The sequence below is a fragment of the Martes martes genome (genome assembly GCF_963455335.1).
Source record: "Martes martes genome assembly, chromosome: 11".
Lineage (NCBI taxonomy): Eukaryota > Metazoa > Chordata > Mammalia > Carnivora > Mustelidae > Martes > Martes martes.
The window spans coordinates 3,232,213-3,258,748 of NC_137899.1; the positions used below are offsets into that span (position 1 = coordinate 3,232,213).

General features: G+C 46.5%; 1 protein-coding gene across 1 annotated transcript in view; it reads left to right on the top strand.

The window, feature by feature from the left end:
• ABCA13 (ATP binding cassette subfamily A member 13) overlaps positions 1-26,536 on the top strand; it is a gene marked incomplete at both ends in the record, with an annotated part of 337,321 nt that overhangs the window by 288,967 nt on the left and 21,818 nt on the right. The window contains 3 exons of the mRNA XM_080818179.1: positions 15,360-15,510; positions 19,443-19,577; positions 21,594-21,697. Of these exons, the coding sequence (XP_080674305.1) occupies positions 15,360-15,510; positions 19,443-19,577; positions 21,594-21,697 (390 nt within the window). The remainder of the gene's footprint in view (positions 1-15,359; positions 15,511-19,442; positions 19,578-21,593; positions 21,698-26,536) is intronic.

Sequence of the window (26,536 nt, forward strand, 5' to 3'; positions counted from 1 at the left end):
TTTCTGTGTTTCTATACTGACCTACAACTAGAATTAAATCATCTTGGGTTATCTGTTTGTTTCATTACAAAGTGATATTAGAAAAACTCTGAAAACCCCCTAGCAGAGAATGTCCCTCAGCATTTTGTTCATTAAAGGATAATGCTCACTGAAGACAAATATTGGGGGCAATTTCTTCCTTTCGTAGACATTTAAACACGAAAGCTAGGTTGAGGTCTTCGTCAATTTACAATCCTTTTTCCCTAAGGTTATTCTAACATGGGACCCTATTTTCTTTAGTGAATAAAATAGGCTGTTGGGGGTCAGGGTTGGTAGGAACACCAACTTGATATATTTGACTTCGTTTGTCCAAAGATTGTCAGAAGCAATCTGAAACTTAGAGGTTATCTATCGAGCTGTGTGAAAGTTTTAACATGAGATTTTAGTGTTAAAATCAGTTTGTAGGAGTGTCTGGGTGGCTCAGTGGGTTAAGCCTCTGCCTTCGGCTCAGGTCATGATCTCAAGGTCCTGGGGTTGAGCCCTGCTTTGGGCTCTCTGCTCAGCGGGGAGCCTGCTTCCTCCTCTCTCTCTCTCTGCCTGCCTCTCTGCCTACTTGTGATCTCTGCCTGTCAAATAAAAAAAAAAATCAGTTTGTATATTGTCTAAGCTCATTAGCTCTGCATATAAGTCCCCCACATACAATGTTCTCCTGTGGGTGCCCTCCCTGCATGGGAACCAAGCTTTCCTCAGCATCGCATAAGATCTCTGATGCCCATCATGTTCTCTGTGTTCCTTCTTTGACCCTATTTCTATATTCCCCATGTGCCTCTTTCACCTGGGGAGCTCCAGCTGTCCATCGGAGTCAAGCACAAACAAGTCTACAGCCACCCATTGGGAAGATAGAATTATTCTCACTCCATCCCAAGCAACACTTGACCATATTACCGTTAACATATCCTGTTACACTGTGTTTCAGTTTTCATCCGTAAGTTTGTTGGATCATGAGCTCTCTGAAGAGGTACCTAGTAGTTCCTCAATAAACGCTCAACCCCTTCCTCTTACGGGTGAAGCGCGGAAGGTCACGCAGGTGAAACCCTGGCCTCGGTCACAGAGTGCCGAGTCAGTGGTGACTGTCCTCTCAGTCCCAGCACTCGCTCCCTTCCTCCTTCTCTTTAACATCTGTGGGTGGAAGTAAAAGGAAAATGCCGGATGTGGTGGGGCTGGCAGCCGGGCTCCCCCCGCTGGGGCTGGTGGCCGGACTCACTCAGTTGGGGTTTTGACAGGATGATGCTAAGACCGGTTGAGAGAGTGGTCATTGAACTGGCGTACCTACGGCTGAACAACCCTAACCTGCGTAGACGTCAGTATCTGTTTCTTATGCTGGTTGGAAAGACTTGGTTTCTCACATGAATGATACTTTTAAATATGGTTGGTATCTGTACTTGAATTTCCCACGTCATTTATGAGTACAGATGGTAAAATCTGTGGGGGGTATGTGTGTGTGTAGGTTTAAACCCAGGGAATGGACTTATTCTAGCCTTTAGAAAATGAGGTAAAAACATCTTACTGACCCATGTTTAGGAAAGAAAACAATATGGCAACATGATATTCTTTCGGAAATGACAGGCAGCCATCATGGAGGGTGCAGATCCGGTTCCGGGCTTTGTTCATGGGCTCAGAAGCTTCTCCCAACACATGGCTCCGGTCCAAGAGCCAATGAACAGCGCACGGACAGTCCAGTCACTCAGGAACCAGTTGTGAAAACAACCCTGAACTCACCTGGCGAAGGCTCCGGGGTACACTAGCGGGTAGACCCTGAGATGATGTGTGGACAGTGGCCGTAAAGCATCAAGCAGTTTGAAGGCAGACAGGTTTAAAAATCTGACTCGGAAGGAAGGTTGTTCTTTGTTGGCTGTTTTTGTAACTCACTCTGGCGGCTTACAGACCGCTGATAATATAAAGGGAATTAAATGCGTGAAGTGCGAGGCAGAACCCAGGCAAAGTCTTCCTGAATATTGAAACACTGGCTTGGCAGAGGCCTCTCAGAAGGCTCAAAATATTTTATTTAATTTTCAGAATTCCTTGCTGGGTTACATCACTGAATAAAGAAAGCGGAGGGAAAAGCTAGTCAGTTCACCTCATGATAAAAGCCACTTGGAGTTCATTTTTATGTCAGATCCTCGCTTGAAAAATATCTTGCCTTTCCAAGAGGTGCTGAAACATAAAGCATACAGAATGTTATGACCTCCTTTATCAGGTGCGGGTAACTAACACGCAGAGGTGTGCAAACCACGAGATAGAGGAGAGTGTTTTCTAATAACATAAATGTGACTGACAGTGGGCTTCATGTACAAAATTGTTCGTTAGCATCACTCCCAGATAGGCTGAGGTTTTAACCACGGGCTCACCTTCTAGGTCAGGTGGGATGAACTCTGGCTTAGACGTTAGACTCTGGCCTCAACCCAGAACGTCATTGTCGTATGACCTTTTCTATGCAGATTTCCACAGGGCTGTGCCTGTGGAAATCCATCTGGATTATAACAAAGCACCACTGAAATGGGTCCTGTTCACCTAAACTCTGAGGTAGCGATCGATCTCTCTAGACAATTATTTTCTCCTACATGTTGATAAAGTATTTTAGCTACTCACAGAGCAGCAGGTGTTTGGGCTAACAAAACAGACCTAGAGAGGCCATAGGATGCTTTGACTAAATGTGTCTTTAATGCTATTTAAAGACCTAGCCCCACTTTGGTTCAGGAACCCTGGGCTCCTTTCTGCAGACCTTCTGCCAAACCACCCATAGCAGTGGATGCCATTCATAATAAATGCCAGATCTCTTATGTGTAAGATTTGAGCGGGGCAGTGTCCATTAACTCAGAGCAAATGCAGACGTTTTTACTCGCAGGGCCAACAGAAGATGTTCTGCTCTGGCAGTAGTGGAAAGGGCTCTTCATTGCACTCCAGTGTGAAATCTTGTCCTTAATTTAAAAATGTCACTCCCGGGGGCACCTGAGTGGTTCAGGTCATGATCCCAGGGTCCTGAGATCGAGCCCCGCATCAGGCTCCTGCTTGGCGGGGAGCCTGCTTCTCTCTCTTCCACTCCCCCTGCTTGTGTTCCCTCGCTGTGTCTGTCTCTGTCAAATAAATAAATAAAATAAAATAAAAATGTCACTCCTATGTCACTCGAATATAGGCAGCCATTAAAGTCCTGGGTGTTGAGTAGTTCTGAAGACAGAAGGATAATCGTACTCTTTCTGTTGTTAATTCCCGCCTCCCCATCTGCCATTATTAACCTGTTCTGAATCTCAGAGACCCCAACCGGGGAGGAATAAACATGGGTGTGAGCATTGTGGAGGCAGGAGGGGCCTTGGAGCCACGGAGTGTGAGAAGAAACATTTAAATAGATCTCCCACATCTTTAAATGGCTTGTACTGTTTACGCAGAAGTTTCGGGGCACCTGGGTGACTCAGTCTGTTAAGCATCCGTCTTTGGTTTAGGACATGAACCCAGGGTCCTGGGATCAAGCCCTGTATCGGGCTCCCTGTTCAGCAGAGAGTCTGTTTCTCCCTCTGCTGCTCCCCCTGCCCTACTCATGTGCTCTCTCCCTCTTTCTCTCTCTCTCTCTCAAATAAATAAAATCCTTAAAAATAAATAAGTAAATCTAAATTGCATACATTTACATTTTCATAGAGCTAGTTAGTTGATTGGGACAGGGCTATTAGGAGACCAGGAAAAGTCATTCCAGCAGAACCCAGATAAACATATTTCCATGCTGAAACTGGTGCAAGGAGTTTTATAAGTTAACATGTGCAGATGAACCATTTTTAAAATATGAACTTTACATGGAGATGTAGAATAGCTAAAAATCATAAGTACGAGGCTGGATGAATTTTTTTTGTGATAGCCCATGCACATGAGCTTCCCCAGGAAGAGACCATGCTGGGACCCAGAAGCCCCCATCAGGGATGGTCTCAGTCGAGAAGCGTCCACACGGCAGATAAGCACTGTGCTGACGTCCATCATCATAGATTAGCCTGTTTGTAAACTGGATTTAAATGGAATCCTAGGGGGATGCCCGGGGGGCTCAGTCAGTTAAGCCTCTGACTATAGCTCAGGTCATGATCTTGGGATCCTGGGATTGAACCCCTCATTGAGCTCCCTGCTCATATCGAGTCTGCTTCTCCCTCTGCACGCCGCCCCCCCCCCCCTGCACTCGTGGACTCTCTCTCTCTCGCAAAAAAATAAATAAAATCTTACAGAAAAACGAGCCATACAGTGTCTACTCCGTGGTGAGTGTCTTCTCTGTGACAGCAACATGTGTGTGAAATAAAGCTGCACTGTTTATGCTCTAATAGTTTGTTTATTCGGGTTAGTAGTGGCAGATATGTGCTATGGATGTTCTAGAATATTCGTTGGTGAACCCATGAAGACATTTATGTTGTGTCCATATTAAGGAATGAAATAGCTTCTAGACGGCATGTGCCTTTTAGCTTTTATAGACGATGACATATGCTGACAAACTGTTCTGTTAGAGGTAGAATTCATGCGCCGTAATATTCACACTAAATGCAACAATCCGATGGTTTTCAGTGTAGTCACAAAACTGTGCAACTGTCTCCAGGGTGTAATTCCCTAAAATTTTCATCACTTTGAGAGGAGACCTTGTCCCACGAGCAATCATTCTCTACTTCCCCATCCCCGAGCCTTTGCCAACAGTTACTTTCCTTTGTGTCTCTCAGATCATGCCTATTTTGGACATTTCATAAAAATGGACTCGTACTTGGGGTGCTTGGGTGGCTCAGTGGGTTAAAGCCTCTGCCTTCGGCTCAGGTCGTGATCTCAGGGTCCTGGGATCGAGCCCTGCATCGGGCTCTCTGCTCGGCAGGGAGCCTGCTTCCTCCTCTCTGTCTGCCTCTCTGCCTGCTTGTGATCTCTGTCTGTTAAATCAATAAATAAAATCTTTTAAAAAAATGGACTTGTACAACCCGATTTGTGTTTCTCTTCTTTTGCTTGGCGTATTGTTTTCAAAGTTTATCTGTGTCGTAGCACGTGTTAGTACTTTGTTTCCATGACCGACTGAACAACGTTCAGTTGAATAAATGTCTCAAATTTTCTCCATCCGTTCCTCAACGGAGGAACATTAGGTCATTTCTGCTTTTTCACTACTCTGGGTCATGCTGTCACAAACATGGAATGTGTGAGTTTTTTTGTGGCTGTATGTTTTCAGATCTTTTGAGTGGCTAGCTGGGAGTCATCCTGGGTCACATACAGCAGATAACTCAGCAGAGGAGCTGAGAACACAAGCTGTTTTTTAAAAGCATCTGTGCTATTTTATATCCCTAACGGTAGTGCACTAAGGTTAGAATGTTTCCACATCCTCCCAGTCGTGTATTCCGTCCTTTCACACCTAGCAGGTGTGAGCGGTACTTCACTGTGGGTTTAATTTGCATTTCCCTAATGACTAGTGGTGCCAATCATATTTTTTTCTATGCTTATTCACTATTTGTGCATCTTTGGAGGAATCTATATTCAGATACTTTGCCCATTTAAAAACTTGGGTTACTTGCAATTTTGTTCATGAGTTGTAGGCATTACTTATATATTCCAGAACAAGTACATTATTAGATATATGATTCACCCAAAAATCCACCATTTGTACATGCTGCATTTTTATATTTTTGATGGTTTTTAATTTTTAAAAATTTATTATTATTTTTTGTATCTTCAATTTTTTTTTAAATTTTTTATTTCTTTTCAGCGTAACAGTATTCATTGTTTTTTCACCACACCCAGTGCTCCAGCTTCAATATTTTATTTATTCCACTTACTAAACATATAGCATCATACTCATCTCAGGAGTGGAAGTTAGGGATTCATCGTTTGCAAACAACGTCCAGTGCTCATCGCAACACATGACCTCCTGAACGACCATCCCCCCACTGCCCTCCCCTCCAGCAACCCTCAGTTTGATCTCTGTTGTTAAGAGTCTATTTCCTGGTTTTTCTCTCTCTCTTTTTTCTCTCAATGTTCATCTGTTCTGTTTCTTAAATTCCATATAAGAGTGAAATCAACTGGTTTTTGTCTTTCTCTGACTTACTTTACTTACCACAATACACTCTAGCTCCATCCGTATCATTGTAAGTTGCGAGCTTTCATTCTTCTCCGCGGCTGGGCATACCCCCCACATCTTCTTCACCCATTCATCAGTCCATGGACATTTGGGCTCCGTCCATAGTTTGGCTATTGTGGACATTGCTGCTATAAACATAGGGGCACAGGAGCCCCTTCAAATCAGTATTTCTATATCCTTTGGGTAAATACCCAGTAGTGCGATTGCTGGGTCATAGGGTAGCTCTATTTTTAACTTCTTGGGGAACCTCCATGCTGTTTTCCAGAGCGGCTGCACCAGCTGGCGTCCCCACCCACAGGGCGAGAGGCTTCCCCTTTCTCTGCATCCTTGTCCACACCTGTTATGTCTTGTGTTGTTGATTTTAGCCGTTCTGACAGATGTGAGGTGGACTCTCGTGGTGCTTTTATTTTGCATTTCCCTGATGATGAGTGACGCTGAGCATCCATTCATGGGTCTGCTGGCCATCTGAGGGTCTTATTTGAAATAAAAAGCCTACTCAGGTCCTCTGCCAATTCTTAATTGGATTATTTGGGTTTTTTGGTATGGAGTTATAAAAGTTCTTTATACATTTTGGATCCTAACCCTTTACTGGATATGTCATTTGCCAAGTATCTTTTCCTGTTCACTAGGTTGCTTTTTGTTTTGTTCATTATTTCCTTTGCTGTTGAAAAGCTTTTTATTCTGGTGTGGTCCCAGTAGTTTGGTTTTGCTTTTGCTTCCTTTGCTGTATGTGTCAGCATTTCTTTACTTCTCAAGGACAATTTACATATATATGTATATATATGTATATATGTATATGTGTACATATATAGCGCCACGTTTTGTTTATCAATTCATTCATCAGTGGACACTGGGCTATTCACCTTTTAACTGTTGTGAATAATCCTTCTGTGAGCACTGATGCATGAATTGATGTATGAATGTATTTATTTGTATTACTGCTTTCAGTTCTTTTGACTATATACCCAGAAGTAGAATCACTGAATCATAGGGTCAGTGTTTTTTTGTTTTTTACTTTTCTTGTAGAAATGCCACACTGTTTTTCATAGCACCTGCACTATTTAATATTCTAAACAAAAGTGTGCAAAGGTTTCAGTTTTTCCATATCCTACTAATACTTATTACTTTTTGTGTCTTTTTTTTCATAACGAATTCTTGCCTTATACAAGAATGAGTGAACAACTAAACAGGTACAACATGACTGTTATTGTACAAAAACTGATTGGAACAGAGAAGAAGGAGTAAGAACTGTGAAAATAATATATTGACTTGTGAAATTTTAAGAAACTACTAAGACATAATATACTTAGGATTTGAAAAAGGAAAGCTCTATAACATGAAGGGGAAAATGTTTCATGACAGAAGCCCCCATTAAACTTTAAAGAGAAAAGAATATGGACATGATATGGGCAGTATATAGGAATACAAGTACACAGTGGGGCACCTGAGTGGCTCAGGTGGGTAAGTGTCCAGCTCTTGGTCTGGCTCAGCTTGTGATCTCAGGATGGTGAAATCGGGCCTCGTGTTGGGGTCTCTGCTCAGTGCGGAGTCTGCCTGAGATTCTCTCTCCCTCTCTCTCTGCCCCTTCTGCTTGTGCTCACTCTCTCTAAAAATAAATAAATAAATAAATAAATAAATCTTTAAAATAGTACACAGTAGGTCATAGCAGCTGTGTTCTCGTGTCTTTGTCATTTACTAGAACAGCCTTAAAAGCACCAAATATTAAATTAACAGTGTCATAGATGTACCTTTTCAGAATGTAGATTAAAGGTTAATTGAAAGGGCACCTGAGTGGCTCAGTTAGGAAAGCATCTGCTTTTAGCTCAGGTCATGGTCCCGGGGTCCTGGGATCGAGCCCCATGTTGGGCTCCCTGCTCAGCGGGAAACCTGCTTCTCCCTTTCCCTCTGCCGGTCCCCTCTGCTCATGTTCTCCTCTCTCTTTCTCTGATAAATAAATGAAATCTTAAAAAAAAAAAAACCAAATAAAATAAAAGTTCATTGAATTGATGAGTAAGCAAGTAGTAGATTACATAGAGAAGAGAGAGAGATATTTAAAATGTGGTTCTTTGTGTATATCAGAGGTGGACAGCCTAGGAACAATGCAATGCAACCCTAGTGGAAGAGTTACTGATGCTGGACTGTGGTCCAGCAGGTCAAGGGTTTGGAAATCCTCCTTCACATCTTTGCAACAGGAAAATAACTGAATAAACCAAAAATAAGCAACTCTTCTTAGATTCGTCAGATCATTGAGGTCATGGAGCACTCTTCAACCTGCCCACTCGAAGAGGCTGACCAGTAGATTTATAGCGTCCCTACTCACCAGGGGCACCGGCATCAGTAGGAACCCTTAAGCTCTAACTGATGAGTTGCTTCAAGTTCAGTGTGGGCTCCCTTGAGAGATGAAGACACCCATTGGGCCTGGTCTCGGGCCTGTGCACTTTTGTGAGTTTTATTTCCCAGAGCCTCATGAGGTTGCCACTGTGTTGTAGAAAAATCTCTTGGTGCCTCTGTGGGGGAGGAGAAGAGTAATGATTTTGAAATATGCCCCAAAACCTCTGTTCTTCCTAATAGGGAATATTTTTACTAGACCATAACCAGTGGGGGTTTTAGCAGTGCCTAACCAGCCTGGGGGAAGGGGAACACTCCACACCAGTCTCCATGAGCCCTCGATGTAGGGGAAGGAAATGCCCAGCTCAGGTTCACTAAAATACTGATTTCTTTTTTTTTTAAATTAAATTAATTTTTTTCAGTGTTCCAAGATTCATTGTGTATGCACCACACCCAGTGCTCTATGAAATCTGTGCCCTCCTTAATACCCACCACCAGACTCACCCGTCCTCCCACCCTCCTCCCGTCCAAAACCCTCAGTTTGTTTCTCAGAGTCCACAGTCTCTCATGGGTTGTCTCCCCCTCCGATTTCCCCCAACTCCCTTCTCCTCTCCATCTCCCCATGTCCTCCGTGTTATTCCTTATGCTCCACAAGTAAGTGAAACCATATGATAATTGACTCTCTCTGTTTGACTTATTTCACTCAGCATCATCTCCTCCAGTCCCTTCCATGTTGATACAAAAGTTGACTATTCATCTCAAAGCCACGTTGAGATACCACCTTACACCAGTCAGAATGGCCAAAATTAACAAGACAGGAAACAACATGTGTTGGAGAGGATGTGGAGAAAGGGGAACCCTCTTACACTGTTGGTGGGAATGCAAGTTGGTGCAGCCACTCTGGAGAACCGTGTGGAGATTCCTTAAGACATTAAAATAAAATAGTGATTTGTAATGATAGGCTTATAGACACTTCTCTTCCACACACCCCTCCCCACCTCCTCAGTAAGGCTTCTGTGTGGTAACAGGGAATCACAGCTCAAAGAAGGGATGTGCAGACCCTGTTTATAATGAAGTCTGCAGGAAGCTCAAAGGCAACAGGGGAGATAAAAACAGGACATCTGAGATTTACCCTCTGATACCTCATCTACAGAAAATGATAATTACAAATTAACTCCAAGCTGGATAAATGTACCTTCACAAGAAAGACACATCTATCAATTTTTTAAAGACTAATCTATTTATTTCAGAGAGAGAGAGAGAGAGAGAGAGAGCGTGCATGCAAGTGAGGGGAGGAGCAGACAGAGAGGGAGAGAAGCAGACGCCCTGCTGAATGGGGAGCCCAATGTGGAGCTTCATCCCAGGACACTGAGATCATGACCTGAGTTGACATCAAGAGTCAGAGGCTTAACTGACTGAGCCACCCAGGCACCCTGTACCTAAATTTCTTTTTATCTGATAAATAATGTCCAATTTTCCACCAAAAGATTACAAGGAATGCTGAAAGACAAAAAAACCTATTCTGTAGAGACAAAGTGAGCGTTAAAACTAGACCCTGATATGGCAGATGGTGCAGTATCAGATTGGGAATTTAAAATAACTCTGATTGATGTGCTAAGGACTGTAATGGGAAAAGTAGACAATGTGCAAGAACAAATGGGTAATGTTAGCAGAAAGATGGACACTGTTTAAGAAGAAACACGCTCGGGGCGCCTGGGTGGCTCAGTCGTTAAGCTTCTGCCTTCAGCTCAGGTCATGATCCCAGCATCCTGGGATTGAACCCCACACTGGGCTCCCTGCTTGATGGGAAGCCTGCTTCTCCCTCTCCACTCCCTCTGCTGTGTTCTCTCTCTGTCGAATAAATAAATAAAATCCTAAAGAAAAGAAGAAGAAGAAAAATGCTAGAAATCAAAAGAAACACTGTCAGAGAGAAGAACGAGAATGAAAAGAATGAGAGAAGGAAGAATGCCTCTGATGGGCTCATCCGTTGACTCGACCAGTGGAGGAAAGAATCAGTGAACTTGCAAATGGATTAAGAGAAAAAGAAAAAATGGAACAGAATATCAGGGAATTGTGATAGTTACAACACCTGACACGCATACATAATGGTGATACCAGCAGGAGTACAAGAGAAAGGAACAGAAGAAATATTTGAATAATGATGGCATTTTTTCCCCCTAAAAGGTATGATGGATCACAAAGTACAGATGAGGATGTTTACAAAACACCAAATAAGAGGAGTACAAAAACCCTACACTTAGTCATATGATATTCAAGCTGTAATAAGTCAAAGACTGATTCTTGAAGGAAGCTCCCATGGGGGACAGATAACCTTACCCACAGAGACACAGATAAATACGACATTGGACTTCTCAGCAACCATGAAAGAAGGAAGACAGGAGATGGAATATTAAAGCTTTCAGATAAAAATAACCACACACTAGAATTCCGAATCCAATGAAATTATCTTTCAAAGGTGAAGGAGAAAGGAAAACAGAAGGCATGTGTCACCGGCAGACCTGTCTTGCAAGAAATGTTGAAAAAAGGAAGGTAATAGAGGTCGCAAAGTCAGATTTGCATGAAGGATGGATGAACATTAGAGAAAGAATAATTGAAGGCCTTTTACATTTATCATTTCTAATCAATCATACAAGTAATCGTTTGTTTAAAATCATAACAGCAACATTATATTCAGTTCTTGTAGCTTATGGTTCAGTGACAGGAAGGGTGGTCTACATGTGGGAAGGGAAGGAGGAATTGAGAACACTCTGTTATCACGATATTTCCACTTTATTTTTATTTGAAAGTGGATTTGGATTGGTTGTCAATGTATATTGTGAACTCTAGAACAACCAGCAAAAATTTGTAAAAAAAGAAGTATAATGGATATTCTAAGAGAGGAAAGAAAATGAAAATGTGTAGAACGCTCGACTAAAACCAGACAAGGCGGAAAAAGAAAGGGAAGAGAAACAAGGGGACCAAATAGAAAGTTGTTACAAACATAGCAGATGGGGCACCCGGGTGGCTCAGTTGGTTAAGCGTCCGACTCTTGGTCTCAGCTCAGGTCTTGATCTCGGGGTCGTGACAGTGAGCCCCATGTCGGGGTCCACACTCAACGCAAAGTATGCCTGGGATTCTCTCCATTCCTTTGTCCCGCCCCCTACTCTCCCACTGTAAATAAGAATAAATAAATAAATAAATAAATAAAGTCTTTAAAAAATCCAAATATGGCTGCTGTAATTCAAGTGTATAACAAATCATGTTAAATGAATTGTTCTAAGTGTAATTGGTGGAACCGTGCCAACTGAAAGACAAACTACCAGAGTGGGCAAAGAAATAAGACCCAACTCTGAGTTTTGTGAGAGTCCCACTTAATTATTTTTATTTTTATTTTTGGCTAGTCTCCACACCCAGTTTGGGTCCCACCACGAGGCCTGAATCCACAACCCCGGGGTCAAGCCCTGAGTTGCGGTTGGGAGTCAGATGCTCAACCGACCGAAACCCCCGGGCACCCCAGGACTCCCACCTGCACTGTAGAGACCCTAGATCAACTGTAATGAGGAAAAGAAAGACCCACCGTGCTGACATTAATTAAAAGAAAGTTCGAGGAGCCACATGAATTTGAGATAGAGCAGACTTTAGGGCAAAAAAAAAAAAAAAAAAAAAAAAGGTCAGGAGTAACGGGGGATATTACAGACAAAGGAGCCAGTTCTCTGCAGGATGTAATGGCCCCTAATGTGTATAAACCCGTGTCAGAATCTGGGAGGACAGGTGATGGAGCCGAGGGAGAAAAGGGTGCCTCTCACACTGTGCCGGGAGACATCGGCATCCCCCTTTCGGTAACTGACAGATCCCACAGGCAGAAAATGGTTTAAGGTAGAGTTGAACCAAGCAGCCCATTAATCAAATGGACCTGATTGACGTTTCTAGAATATTTTGCTCAAGAGCGGCAGCATGCCCTTTCTTTTCAGGCTCACATGGAAGATGCATCAGGATAGACGGCATTCAGGGCGGTAAATCACACCTTAACATTTTTAAAGTAGACGTCGTATAAAATATGCTTTCAGAGGACAATAGCATTAAGCCAGCAATAACAGAAAGACAGCTGGAAAGTCCCCACATTTTCAGGGATTAAATGACACACTTCTAATTAGCATACGGATCGAAGAATAAGTTGGACTCTTAAAATAAACAGAAAGTCTGCTCTGTGAAGGGCACTTTGAGGCGACAGAACACATGAGCCCCGGATTGGGAGAAAATATTTTCAGAACGTGTATCTGATAAAAAGCTTGTCTCCAAAAGATACGAAGAACCCAACAGGAAGAAAATAAATAACCCAGTTAGAATATGGCCAGAATGACTGAAGCGATACTTCACCAAAGCAGATATACAGATCATCCGGGAGAGGACGGCGAACATCGTACATTGTTAGGGAACTGCACACGCATACAGTGAGTATATATACACCCACTGGAATGACTAAAATCCCAAATGCTGACAGTCCCAAACGCTGGTGAGGATGGGGAGCAACATGAGCTCTTGTTCGCTGGAAATGCACGTGGTACGGCCATTCCTGAGGACCGTTTGTGACTTTCTTACAAAACTAACCGTGACCTTACAATATCACACAGCCGTGCCGCTCCTGGGTATTCATACAGATGATCTGAGAACTTCCATGCACAACCGCCCCACCCTCCCGGTAGACTAATGCTTACAGGAGCGTTATTATGAAATTACAGCAGTGAAATTGTCAAAATTTAGAAGCAACAGAGATCCCTTCTGTAGATGAATGAATAAATACACCGGGGTGCATCTGAAGAATGGAATATTACTCACCAGTGAGGAACGGCTATCAAGCTATGAGAGGACAAGGAGGGACCTTAAATGCGTTTCACTGACGGAAGAAGACTCTCCGAACAGGCTGTGCGCTGCATGATTCCAGCTCTGTGACATTCTGGAAAAGGCGAAGATAGGTGGACAGTACAGAGACCCGTGGTTGTCGGGGACGGGGAGGGAGGGGTGCACACGGGTAGAGCACGGAGGATCTCTAAGGCAATGGAAAGTTCTCTGTGGTACCGTTGATACGGGGTGCAGCGAACGGGACAAAGCAGACAGAAACGCACAACACCCAAAGTGAGCTCGAATGTCAAGTGAGGACCTCAGTGAGCAACAGTGTCTCACACTGGGTTCATGCTTGCATTGAAACAAAAGCACCAGAGCAAAGCGGGAGGGTCATGATGCTGGGGGTGGGGCTGGGGGTGGGGAGGTGGAGGGGTAGATTCTGGGTGAGAGGTGAGGCAGGGTGTGGGAACTTCGCGCACTTTCTGTTCAACTTTCCTGTAGACTGAGGCTGCACTAACAGCCGGAACTCTATTCATTACCAAGATGATTACCCTCGCTTCCTTTTTTTAATCTTGTTTCTCCCCCTCTTCCTTATTTATTTATTTTTTTAGTCTCATTTTGCCCCTCTTCCTTCTTTATGTGCTGCTTTCCTCTTATGCCTCATGGTCACGGAATGAAAAAAGGCGGTAGACTTCCAGGTGCGGGGCGGAGTTATCGGAACTGGGGACCGCCGTAACCCGCGGACTTCTGTTTTATAAAACGGCAGTGGTGCTTTTAAAAAAATAGCCGCTGTGTGCATGTCTCCCGTAAGAGGGAAGGGACATGCCGAGTGACAGAAGCCGCTTGCAGCAGTCAGGCCCTATATTGTTCAGTTTCTGCAAACTGCCCAGAATAGACCAGTCCACAGACACAAAAGCCGATGAGTGGTTGCCAGAGGTTGGGGGGGGACGGTGACCGATTTCTGGGTGTGGGGTTTCCTTTTGTGGGGTCAGAAGTGTCACGGACCTGGATGGTGGTGATGGGGGCCCAACATCCTGAATGTCCTTTGTACTGCTGACTTCTATACCTTATGATTGCTAAAATGATAAATTTTATATGATATATATTTTAGCACCATGGAAAATAAAAGATGGAATAGAAAAATGAAAACAAAACAAAAAACTAATGGAGTAAAATTTTTCCAGAGGCAGTGGTTCAAAACAAAGCCTGACATTTGTACAGGCGATCCTTGAACAACAAGGGTCTGATGGTTGCGGTTACCGTAGATGGAGATGCTTGCTTTTTGGTAAATCCAGGACTGTGAATGTATTTTCTCTTCCTTATGATTTTCTTAGCAGCCCTTTCTTTTCTCTAGTTTATTTTATTTATTTATTTTTTTAAGATTTCATTTATTTATTTGAGAGAGAAAGTGAGCGTGAGCGGGGGAAGGGACAGAGGGAGAAGCAGACTCCCCGCTGAGCAGGGAGCCTGACGCGGGACTCGATCCCAGGACCCTGGGACCATGACCTGAGCTGAAGGCAGACGCTTCACTGGCTGAGCCCCCCAGGTGCCCCAGTTCACTTTATTTTAAGGATACAGTATATACTACCTATAACATACAAAATATGTGTTTGTTATCGGTAACGTTTCCTGCCAATATAGGTTGTCAGTAGTTCGGTTTTGGGGGGAGTCACAAGTTATACATGGATTTTTTCCAGCCTGGCGGTCAGCGCCCCCAACTCCCTGTGTTATTCAAGGGTCAGATGCTTAACCAAGATGCCCCTGCGTGGGGCACCTGGATGGCTCAGTAGCTTAAAGCCTCTGCCTTTGGCTCAGGTCATGATCCCAGGGTCCTGGGATAGAGGCCCACATCGGGCTCTCTGCTGGACAGGGAGCCTGCTTCTCTGCCTCTCTCTGCCTACTTGTGATCTTTCTCTCTGTCAAATAAATAAATAAAATAAAATAAAAAGATGCCCCTGCGTATGTTTATCTTTAACATAAAAAGCAATGGTGAACTTCGCATGGATGAACCGGGTCGAAGAAATGGGTGTTTGTCTGGGGAGCCGGATTTTCTGGGCTGTACTGCTGTTTCTCTTTGCAGAGAGGTCGTGGATCTGGCTTCAGCAGGTGCCGCCGGCATTCGCATTGGCTACTGTCCGCAGCAGGACGCCCTGGACGAGCTCCTCACAGGCTGGGAACACCTTCAGTATTACTGCTGCCTCCGTGGGATTCCCAAGCCGAGCATCCCTCACGTAAGACTCCCTGGACTCCTCCAGAAGAGGGTCCCGCTAAGGAACCCTTGGTCAACTCCTCCGGTCCCAACAGAGCTCTCTGACCCCTTGGGAAGGAACCACCATAAACCACATAATGTACCTGAAAGATGTTTCCAATCTGATTACACGGAAGGAAACACAGTAACGGTGTTATTGTGGCATTTAATCCTGTCTTTAAAATAGATGTGAGAGGGGAAGTTGCTTGGGGTTAAAGCTAACATCGTTTGCAACTTTGTCTCCTCTCCAAGCCCGTTTACCAGGCTGTGACTTTTATTTAGGAGCGAACATCATAGACCCTCCCTGTGGCTCTCAGAGAAGGGCTCAGGCTGTCTGTGGAATGGGGTGGGTTGTTGGAAGGACTTCCCGGTGAGTGGACTGACGCCTGCCCGCCCGGCTCCTTCCCCGCGTGGCCTCCGGAGGATGGAGAAGTGGCAGAAACCGCAGACTGCCCCCCTCTTCTGTCTCTGTGCGGAGCGGGGGTGAGCACAGTCATGAAAAAACCAGAGGCAGCTGCCATTCTGCCTGCTGTGAGCGGGGGTCAGCCAAGCAGAGCTGACAGCCTTGACCGACAGTTCAGAGGACGTGCCAAGGGCTAGCCACTGGAAGGGCAGGTGCCGGGGGCACGGCTTTACCCTTTCTGCCCCTTGTAGAGATTCTGGAATGCTCTTTGCGTTTCTGGATTCTGAACAAGGAACAGAAAAAAGTGGCTTCTGTGGTGCATTTTCAATGAGATTCTGCGGGAAAGGGAGCGTCCCAGAATTCACGGGAGACAAAACTAACAGCCTCACTTTCACTGGCCCATGAAAATTCATTCCATGTGCTGTTGTGTAATGCTTCTTCAGCCTTCGTTTCTTATTGATGGTCTGTAACTTAAGCGCAAGTAAAACAGAAACCCTCCTCGTCCTTGGAGGGCCCCACTCCCTTCCCCGACCTCCCGTCTTCATCAAGCCAAGACAACTGTCCACCCCTCGAGGTCTGCTCATCGTGGTGAAGCAGCCGTTGAAACCCAGGACTAATCAGGAGCTCTGTCTTCAAAAGGTGTTTATTTCTGTCAGCTCCCCCGGCTCGTTTTTGATGAAAGAGGCAGATGCTTGGCGTCCACCCTCCGCTGGCCCCTTTGCCGGCCCCCGGGGGAAATGCACGCGTGGAGAAGTTCTGCTTAATAGAGTAGGGCTTATGCACTCCATCATCGGGGGCGATCGCCTCCTGATTCTCGTCGCGCTTACCGGCTCATTTCTCGGAGCTCCTCCATGGAGGAGGATGGTTTTCCTGGTGCCAGATTCGGAGCCGGCTTCACTTCTTGCACGGAGCTGCAACTATTCTGCGGATAGAACTGCTCCGCGCTGGGAGCCTTCTGAATGGCCACACGTGTGTCCCCAGGTGGGGTAGGTCCCTTGACGGCCAGCAGATGCTCATCCCTTTTAGGGATACACGGAGATAGAGAGCAGGTGTGTCTGTCCGGATGTGCTTATCACTGGCTGCCCAGAAGGGATTAAGACCAGCTAACAGGAAAAAATCCTCTTGGCCAACATTTCAGTATTTGCTCTGGGCTAGACACTACTCTCAATATTCTAAATATTCTAAATACCGCAGGAGGTTGATAAGATGCTCATTCCCTATTTTGCCAGTGGGGAAGCTGAGACACGGGGGGGCTGGGAAAGCTACCTGAGCCCCATGGTCAGAAGGTGGTGGGGTTTCTTTGGAGATCCGAGTAGCTGTTCTTGATGAAGACACAATCTGGATGTGAGCTGCTCCTTGAGTACTGTTGAATTTCTTGTGTCCCGAGGGGCTTGGTCTTCCTTTCTGTGCCCCTTTGGTGGCTAAGGGAATAGAAGCTATGTGGAGTTGTCTTGTGGCCCCTGGGCCCGGGGTCCCATTCCACATCTTCCTCAGGGCTGGAGCTGTCCCAGCTGAGCCCCGCACCTGCGTTCTGCCAGGACTTGGAGCCGGAATCTTTTCCTGGCTTCTCTTCTGCTCACCCCAGTTCTCTCCTCCAGTCTGGCCTCTGCCTTTACTCACCTGGGCAGCCCCAGTCTTACAAAAGTCCTACTAAGTGTGGGTCATGATTACGCAGGGGGAATGGAAGGAGGAGTGAATCCTAAACTCTTGCCTTGAGTGTAGAAATCTGGGAACTTTATGGGAGAAAAACACCCAATAGCAGAGAGAGGTTCCTTAAGCAGAACACAGTGGGGGGTTGGCATGGTGTTTTGCCGACCATTGCTAGGGCCGCACGTTTGCTGTAATCTTGACAGGAGTCCCAAGTGCAGAAATGCAGCAGAAAGAGTTTATCAGGCTGTTTTCTCTGATTTTCTGAAAATAGCGACTTTTAGGAAGCATGGGATTAAACCAATGCATTTGTTTCTATGTGTTCTGGACCCTTCCCTATGGCCATCCAACCCAGGATGGGTAGGCTGCCACACTTTTTTTTTTTTTTAATTAAAGATTTTATCTATTTATCTGAGAGAGAGAGCACAAGCAGGGAGAAAAGCAGAGGGAGAAGCGGGCTCCCCACTGAGCCAGGAGCCCAGTGTGGGCTCCATGCCAGGACCCCGAGATCATGACCTGAGTTTAAGGCAGACCCTTAAACAACTGAACCCCTCCGGGCACCTAACATTGACCTTTTGTGGAACTGGGAAAACATGACCTCTAAACACCAGCAGTCATAGTTTGGTGAGTTTATGCCAAAGTTCTCTGCGTCCGCTTGACTTACACTCTCTGATATCTAGGCCTGTCCTCAAGATGCTTAATTCTTCTGTGTTATTTTGAGGAGGTGCAAAAAACGCTTTGAGTGCTTTCTGTCAGGGGTTTTTCTTGGGAGGCATAGATATCATGCTGGTATTTTCGGACGTTCTTGGTATGTCATCATTGCTATTATTATTAGGATTATCCCAACTGGTATGCATTTATCCAAAAAATCATGAACATGAGTCCCTGTATCTTATTTAAATATATATTTTATTCATTTGTTTTACTTTTAAATTTCCTTCTGTTTATCTTAGATTTTCTTCATTACTCAGGACACAGAGCCTTCCCCACCTCTCCTAAATCTGAATTAAGACACGATCGCAGCCAGTTTGATCATATGATGATGATGATGTCTAAACCAACCCACAAAACAGAACCACAGCAATGCCTCTGTGGTCATGAGAGTCACGTAGAACGCTTTTGTCAAAGTTTTAAGTTGTGTCTGTCTCTCAGTGTCAGCCCCAGAGGAAGCTACACCGCGCTGGCACGGAAAGCAGACAGGATGCGGGGTGGCAGGAATTGTGGTGGGCGTTGGCGCGGAAGGGCCGTGTGGACACATGCTGCCCGCTGGGGAGGGGAGAGGGGACAGGGACGAGGACAGGAGTGGGGTCCCGGGGTGTATGAAGGAGGGCAGGCGGAGCCAGGAGAGGAGGAGAGCGGCCGGACATGCTGTGTGTGCTCAAGGTAGAAACCCTGTCCTGTGGGGTGATGCACAGTCACCGTCCTCCGGCTTCGTGCAGCGGGTCCCGGCAGTCGCCGGTGAGAAACGCTCCGTCTTTGCTCCCCATCTCCCTGAGTGCCCATCTCCGGCAGCGGCTCCTGGGTAGAAAGGGGGCATTTTTGGCCTGGGGGGAATTAAAAACTCTCTTCTCCGTTCTCTGCTCCTTGAAGACCCGTCCTGCCCTCCCCCTCCCTGGCTGATTCCCTTACTTCTTCCTCGGTCTCGGCCCCCATGTGGCTGTGCGTCTGGGCCCTGGCTGGACGAGGTTTCGGAGCTCCAGCGCTGAGCGGTCCGAGTCCCCACCGGCTCATCCTCTGCCAGTCTGGGGGAGGGAAGGGAGCCGTGCGTGCGGGGTGGGCGGGGGCAACAAGAGGGAGGAGGGCATGCGGGGCTCTGGGGGCCTCGCTGCATGGGGATGCATTCACGGTCGGCGCCCGTCTTGTAGGTGGCCAGGGACCTTGTGAGGCGTCTGCACTTGGAGGCCCACGTGGACAAGCTGGTGGCCACCTACAGCGGGGGAACCAAGCGGAAGCTCTCTACAGCCTTGGCCCTGCTGGGCGGACCTGACCTGCTGCTGCTGGTGAGTAGCGGACAGATCCGTGGTCTCCGGGCGTCTCCAACAGGATGCCCCTCCGGGAAGGAGATTCACATCTGCAGTGTGGGTTCTCCGAACAAATAAACATTTTGCCCTAAGACAACGTTTCCCAAACGGAGAGTCCCTGTTATCTATTTCATTGAGGATGCAGTGAAAATTTACCATTAACAGCAGTATCGTAGAATAACACCAGAACCCGAGGACGATCCAAAAACCAGTGTGCGCTTGACATCTAGCATGTCGTTTTTGAGTCTTTTCTATGTACAGGTAAGTGATTGTCACGGCGGCTGGGACATGAGTCCGTGGGGAGTCCTGTCAGTGGGTGTCAGGTGCAGGACGGATATGGCAGGGAGAGCGGCTCATTCGGCAGGAAGGGGAGTGTGAACCAGTGGCTTTGAGACGAGACTGTCCGTAGTCTACCTGGGAACTGGAGTGAATCCGGTTCGGCCCGATGAATGCATGAACTGGTGGTGGGGCATCAAGAAACAGAGCGAATTGTCTTGCATTTCCAAAGGAGCTCAAAGTCCTATCCTGCAAACAATACACGACAGGCACGATTTGGGTGCCATAGACAGGATACGAGTCCTTGGAGGGCGTCCCACGGCTTCCCACGTGTATGAAGCCAGAGGGGCTGCAAAACGTGTGGGAAACAAATCCTTTTCTTCTTTCTGTTCTCGTTCATTCAATGGAAACGGTTTTAGAGGGGACTCAAGAGGCCTGTGTTGGAAGGGGGGCCTCTCATTATTTAGTGGGGCGTCTTCTGGAATCGCAGCTGATTTTCCTTATTCACTCTAAGTGCATTTCTTTGCACGGCCCCAAGTCAAGGACGGCTGCAGCATGCCATCTTCTGACATCCAGGAGTGAATACAAACACTTGTCCCGTTGTGCAGGTTGTAAACTAGGTTTTCCGTACAAGAGGAGGCCGACATCGAAGGGCTCCTGGGGCATGGTATCTGTCACCTTCCGTAGAACTTTCCCCAGGCTCAGTCTCACCCAGCACATGTCCTGAATCAGGACAGAGACACCGACCAGGAGCGCCTCCCCCACCTGCTTCTTGGCAGCCTTACTCTCGGCTCCGTTGGTGGGCCTAGACTCGGGCTTAGAGGTCAGATTCGAGTCAGCTGCCAGGGTCCAGGTTCTGCTTCTAGAAGCATCTCCGTGCACGCACACCACCTGGCATATAGAACAGGTGTTTCCTCGTCCTCGTCGTCTGCGAGTGGCCGGGATACACTCCTGTGTATTGGGGATGCTGAAAGCAGGCCATGGAATGATGCCCATGGCACGTGGCGCCCTATGGGCTTTAGTGACCATGGTGAAGGGGACTTGTTCGGAGCATTTTGTTCAAGACACGCCGTGCACGACCTTTCACATTCTCCCCCGAGGAAAGACAAATAGCTCCCGCATCTGACACGGCGTGGGGTCAGGAAAGTGCAGAGCTCCCCATCAGCTTCCCTGCCGAGCATTGCGTGACCACCACCACTATTTGCTTACTCCCCTAACTACACACCTGTATCATCCGGTTTGCAGAAAAGTGCAGGTGCTTGTTTTCCTGCGCGGTGCCGCTTTTTGGGTCCACTTTCCATCTGTTTTTCTTTTGGAGATGTTGATGACCCTAAGCTCTTAGGAAAAATGTGTTTAGTCCTCCCTGACCGCAAAAAGCCCAGAAATGCATCACGCGCTCCACAACCGTTTCTCTCAAAAGTGGTTCAGTAAGTGCTCCAGTGACTACTGAAGGGGAAAGCTCCGGGTTCCAAGAGAGCCCACGCTACCTGGTGGTGCTCCATGAGGCGGCTTCCTCTTGCCTGTCTTTCTTTGGAATTCTGTGGAGGTGGACGGTGCAGCAAGGTGGGCCGTCCTCTCGGACCACCAGCTGTTGTGAAGCCATGCTGCCCGTAGAACCAGCGTGGGGTCCTCCCCGCCCCCCACTGGGCCCAGCCTCACGCAGCCCGTGTGTCCCAATGTGCACCCCCAACACCCACCGTCGTGTGCTCTCTCCTTCAGGACGAGCCCAGCTCCGGGATGGATCCCTGCTCCAAGCGGCACCTGTGGAATACGATACTGCAGGAGGCCCGGGGAGGCTGCGCGGTGGTGCTGACCTCCCACAGGTGAGCCCCAGCCCTCGCGGCCAGGCTGGGGGCCAGGCGGGGGCGCTGGCAAGAGCCGTGGAGCGGCTGGGGTCAGGCCAACGCAGCCCCTGTGCTCCTGCGTTCAGACGGCCCTGCTGCCGTGGGGACGTAGCCGTGAGGCCCCCACACAGGTTAGGACCCTGAAGTGGATATGGGTCAGGCAACAGAACCGAGGCCACATAGGCGGCAGGTGGCCGAGAGCTAGAGTCTGAGCCTAGGTGTCAGTGCCTTTCTGGCCAACATCTTTTTTTTTTTTAAAGGATTTATTTATTTTAAGGGCTCCTGGGAAGCTCAGTGGGTTAAGCCTCTGCCTTCAGCTCAGGTCATGATCCCAGGGTCCTGGGATTGAGCCCCGCATCGGGCTCTCTGCTCAGCGGGGAGCCTGCTTCCCCCTCTCTCTCTGCCTGCCTCTCTGCCTACTTGTGATCTCTGTCTGTCAAATAAATAAATAAAATCTTAAAAAAAAAAAGATTTATTTATTGTATTTGAGAGAGAGCACGAGCACATGGGCTGGGGGAGGGGCAGAGGGACAGAGGCTGATTCCCTGCTGAGCAAAGGATCCTGAGATCATGACCTGAGCCGAAGTCAGTCAGTCTCCCAACCGACTGAGCCACCCAGGGGCCCCAGAAGTGTGGTCTTTTGTATCTGACTTCTCTCCCTTGCTGTGTCCTTGAGGCTCATCTGTGTGGTGGTGTGTGTCAGCCATGGCCTGGTTTTTGGTGCGGAACGGTGCTCCCTGAGACCGTGTTTCGTGCATTCTTCCCTAGTCCATGGCCCTTGGGACTGATTCCCGTATGAGGTGCTGTGAACGGTCATACGACTGTCTTTGTGTGTGCGTATCTTTTTATTTGTCTCGGATGGTTTTTAGGAGCCGAATTGCTAGATCGTGCGGTAAGCTTGTGTTTAACCCTTTAAGCCAGAGTAGGGCTTTTGCTTTCTGACGCAGCATCATTTCATGTTCCCAGGACCAAAGATGAAGTTCCTAGTTTCCACAGGCTCTTGTCAACACTCTGTCTTTCTGATCGCAGCCATCCTGGCAAAGTGTGATTTTAATTCACATTGTCCAGATGAGTGTGTCATCTCGGTCTTCTCAGCTGCGTTGTTTCTTACAGGAAGCCAGCCAGTGCTAATTCTCATGTTGCCCAGAACATCATGGGTCATTTCTGCTCTTCAGCTCACAGGATTCCCCTTGGACTTTCATGTTTCACAGTTAAACTTCAGTGGGTCTAGAGGTGGGCCTCTGATTATCCTACCTGGGGTTCATTGTGCTTCTTGAACGTGTGGGTTAATGTTTTTCAGTAAATGTGGGGACATTTTGGCCATTACTTACTCCAGTGTTTTTTTCTGGCTCTTTCTTTGGTTTCCTTTTGATGCATTGGTACTTTCTGTGTATATATGATGGTGTCTCATGGATCTCTGGGTTTCTGTCCGTTTCTTTTTGGCATTTTTTTTCTCTTTCAGATTGAATAGTCTTCATTGATCTCTCTCCAAGTTCACTGATGTTTTCTTCTGCTACTCAAACTTTGCTCTTGGCCCCGTGATGAAACTTTCATTCCATTTATCATACTCTTCAACTAAAAAAATTCCATTTGGTCCTTTTTTTATGTTCGTTTATTTTTGGAGAGAGAGCGAGCACGGGTGGGAGGGGCAGACAGAGAGGGAGAGAACTCTCAAGCAGACCGCCCACTGAGCACGGACTCCAGTGCAGGGCTCGATCTCACTTGGAGACCATGACCTGAGCTGAAACCAACAGTCGGACGCCCAACTGGCTGAGCCACCCAGGTGTCCCATTGATCCTTTAAAAAAAAAAAAAAATTCCAATCTACCTCAGAACCTCTATTTATTGATCATTATTGTCATTTTAAAAAAAAATCTTGAAACATTGTTTCCTTTAGTGCTTTGAACATATATAGAATAGCTTCACTGAAGATTCTTTTCTACTAACCGTAGCTTTAAGGACACTTAGGAACAGTTTCTGCTGACTGTTTTCCCCTAAGGATGAGTAACAATTTCTGGTTTCTTCTGCAGATTTTAATTTTTTGTCAAAAGCTGGATGTTTCACAATATTTAATAAACTGTAGTATCTCTGGGTTGATTTCTCCCCATGCCCCACAGTTGCTGTTACTGCCAGTTTTTTTTTCGGGTTTTTTTGTTTTTGTTTCATTTTGTTTTGTTTCTGGTTTGTTCCTTTTCTGTGTCTACATGTTAGTGTTTCTTTGCCAGGGATGCGTCCATGAGATCTCTCTCCCCATGTAGCGAGTAACTCCCGATGCCTGCCTTCAGTTTGTGTTTTAAATTTTGAGCTTGATTTTTAAAGCCTGGCTTCCTTGGAGACACCCTGATGGTACACGGGCAGAGGCAACCCTCGACCACCTCAAGGCAGCAAAGATTCTGACCTCTGCCAACGGATCTGTGTGTGCACAGAGGAGAATATTCCAAGCCCAGGCCTCTTGTCGATAGCCCAGTTTTGCTTTCTCCTGGGTTCTGCTGGTCTCTGGGCTGTGCACGTCAGTGGCCCCTGGATTCATGTGCAGCGTGCAATTGTCGTGGCCCCACTCTGACCTCTCCTGCGTGTACATGCAGCCTCAGTGAGCTATATGCATACAATATTAGCCTAGTGGAGCCCACCTTGGGCCAGAAGCCAGAGCTATTGGCCCTTCCTGTTTGCCGGACTCCACAGAACTCACTTACGCTGACCATGTCACTGGGTACAAGCATTTCCCAGTGGTCCACACTGAGAGCCAATACTCTGCTAATCCTCAAGGTCTGCCCTGCCTGCTAGCAGGTGCATGTTTGTGAAGCTAATCCCGGATTACCCGTCTTCTTACCCTCAATTCATCTGTTTGTCACCTGTGTTTCTCAGATTGTTGCATGCCTTCCGTCAGTTTCCAGAATTCTGAAATGGGTGTTTGGGTTCATTTGGTCCAGCTTTATAGCTGTTTCTGAGGGGAAAAGACTTGCCAGTTTTTTTACTTGGCCACAGCCAAAAGTCCTCCTCTGGCTTTTTTGTCTTGGTTCTGTTTCTCTTCGGAAAATAGAATTTTACATCCAAAGTAAATTGGGTACAACCTCTACCTCATATGATATATACCTTTTGGCTGAAAATGATCTTTTGGCCATGCCAAGTCCAGAAGCTCTGCTCATTACGTCGGCATTTGGTAAGTCCTCACGTTCACAGGTAGGTTCTAGGATTGGATAAACTGGTGTCACGTTAAAAATGCCTCTTAAATTCCGTAGAGCAGGTAATTATTGCCGACAGTTCTCAGAAAGACCACACGTCACTGTAATTCCTGTTTTATGACCTCCTGTTCATATGGCTTCACGTTAACGCTGTATCTTCATTTCTATAAATCTGTCCATTTTCATGCCATACGAAGGTCTAAATGACTCACGATTAATGAAGAGTAGGGCAGCTGGTGATCGATTCTGTGATTCTAAAACAGCTGTCTTCAGCTGAAAAGTTTCCAAACCACACAGTTTCTTCTTAGAGTTCTTGTCTCTGTTTCTTTTTTTTATTCCTTACCTGGAGGACCATGGTAGAAACATGAGGTGGGAAGAGGAATTAAAATGAGTCCCTCCACGGCACCTGGGTGGCTAGGTTGGTCAAGCATCTGACTCTGGTCATGAGCTCATGGTGGTAGGATTGAGCCTGGCATCAGGCTCCGTGCTCAGCCTGGAGTCTGCTAGTCCCTCTCCCTCTGCCCTTTCCCCTGCTCTCTCTCTTTCTCTCTCAAATAAATAAAATCTTAAAAAAAAAAAAAAAAAGAGTCCATCCAAGAATGACCAGGAGTGGTTTTCACTTGCCCATCAAACCCTGACTTATACATTCCATTATAAACCCTTAAATCTTTGTGCCCGCCCCACCCCCACCCCCACCCGGACCAGAGTTCTGTTCCAGTCAGCTTAGCCACCCAGAGGAAACACAGTGTTCATTTTCTGAGTAAATGGTCAGAGATTGCTTTCATTGATGTGAACCCCTAGCATTGTATATGCTGATTGATGCTGAAAATCACCAAAATCCCACAGTCTGTTCCCCCTAAGCTGAGATGCTGTGATTTCCCACCTGTCGTTTGGACCTTATCTGTCTGACCGCTAATGACAGTTCCCTTGAAACTACCAAGTCATTGCTCCGACGTCTGTTGTTACGTGGATCTCCACTCATCTGAACTAATACAGAAATGGCTTCCTATTCTGCCCATTTAATTACAACACCTACTACACGCTCATAAAAATGGAATTAGAGGGGCGCCTGGGTGTCGCAGTGGGTTAAAGCCTCAACCTTCGGCTCAGGTCATGATCTCAGGGTCCTGGGATCGAGCCCCACATCGGGTTCTCTGCTCAGTGGGGAGCCTGCTTCCTCTTCTCTCTCTCTCTCTGCCTACTTGTGATTTCTGTCTGTCAAATAAATAAAATCTAAAAAAAAAATGGAATTAGATTGTTTTAAATTGGGATTAAAGAAACAGAGAAAGACATGTTTGCATAGAAAGATAAAGCGCATGTAGAATGTGGATAACATACATTCTGCAGACTTTGTGTTAAGCTATAACAAAGACCCCAAGTCACGGTGGCTCAGAGTAGACCTGTGTTCCTTTTCCCCATTAACAATTCATGTCGGTGGGTTGTGCTGGAGTCCAAGGTCATCCAAGGACTCAGGGTCTTGCCACCATGCCACTTGGTCACCTGTAAATTTGTCCTTATCTTCATGGTTGAAATCAGCTTTCTAGTTCCCCTCATGGAAAGTGGAAAGAACCAATATCCAGGACAAGTGGCTTGTCTTATCTTTGACACAAACCAGAAATCACACTTCACGTTGATGTC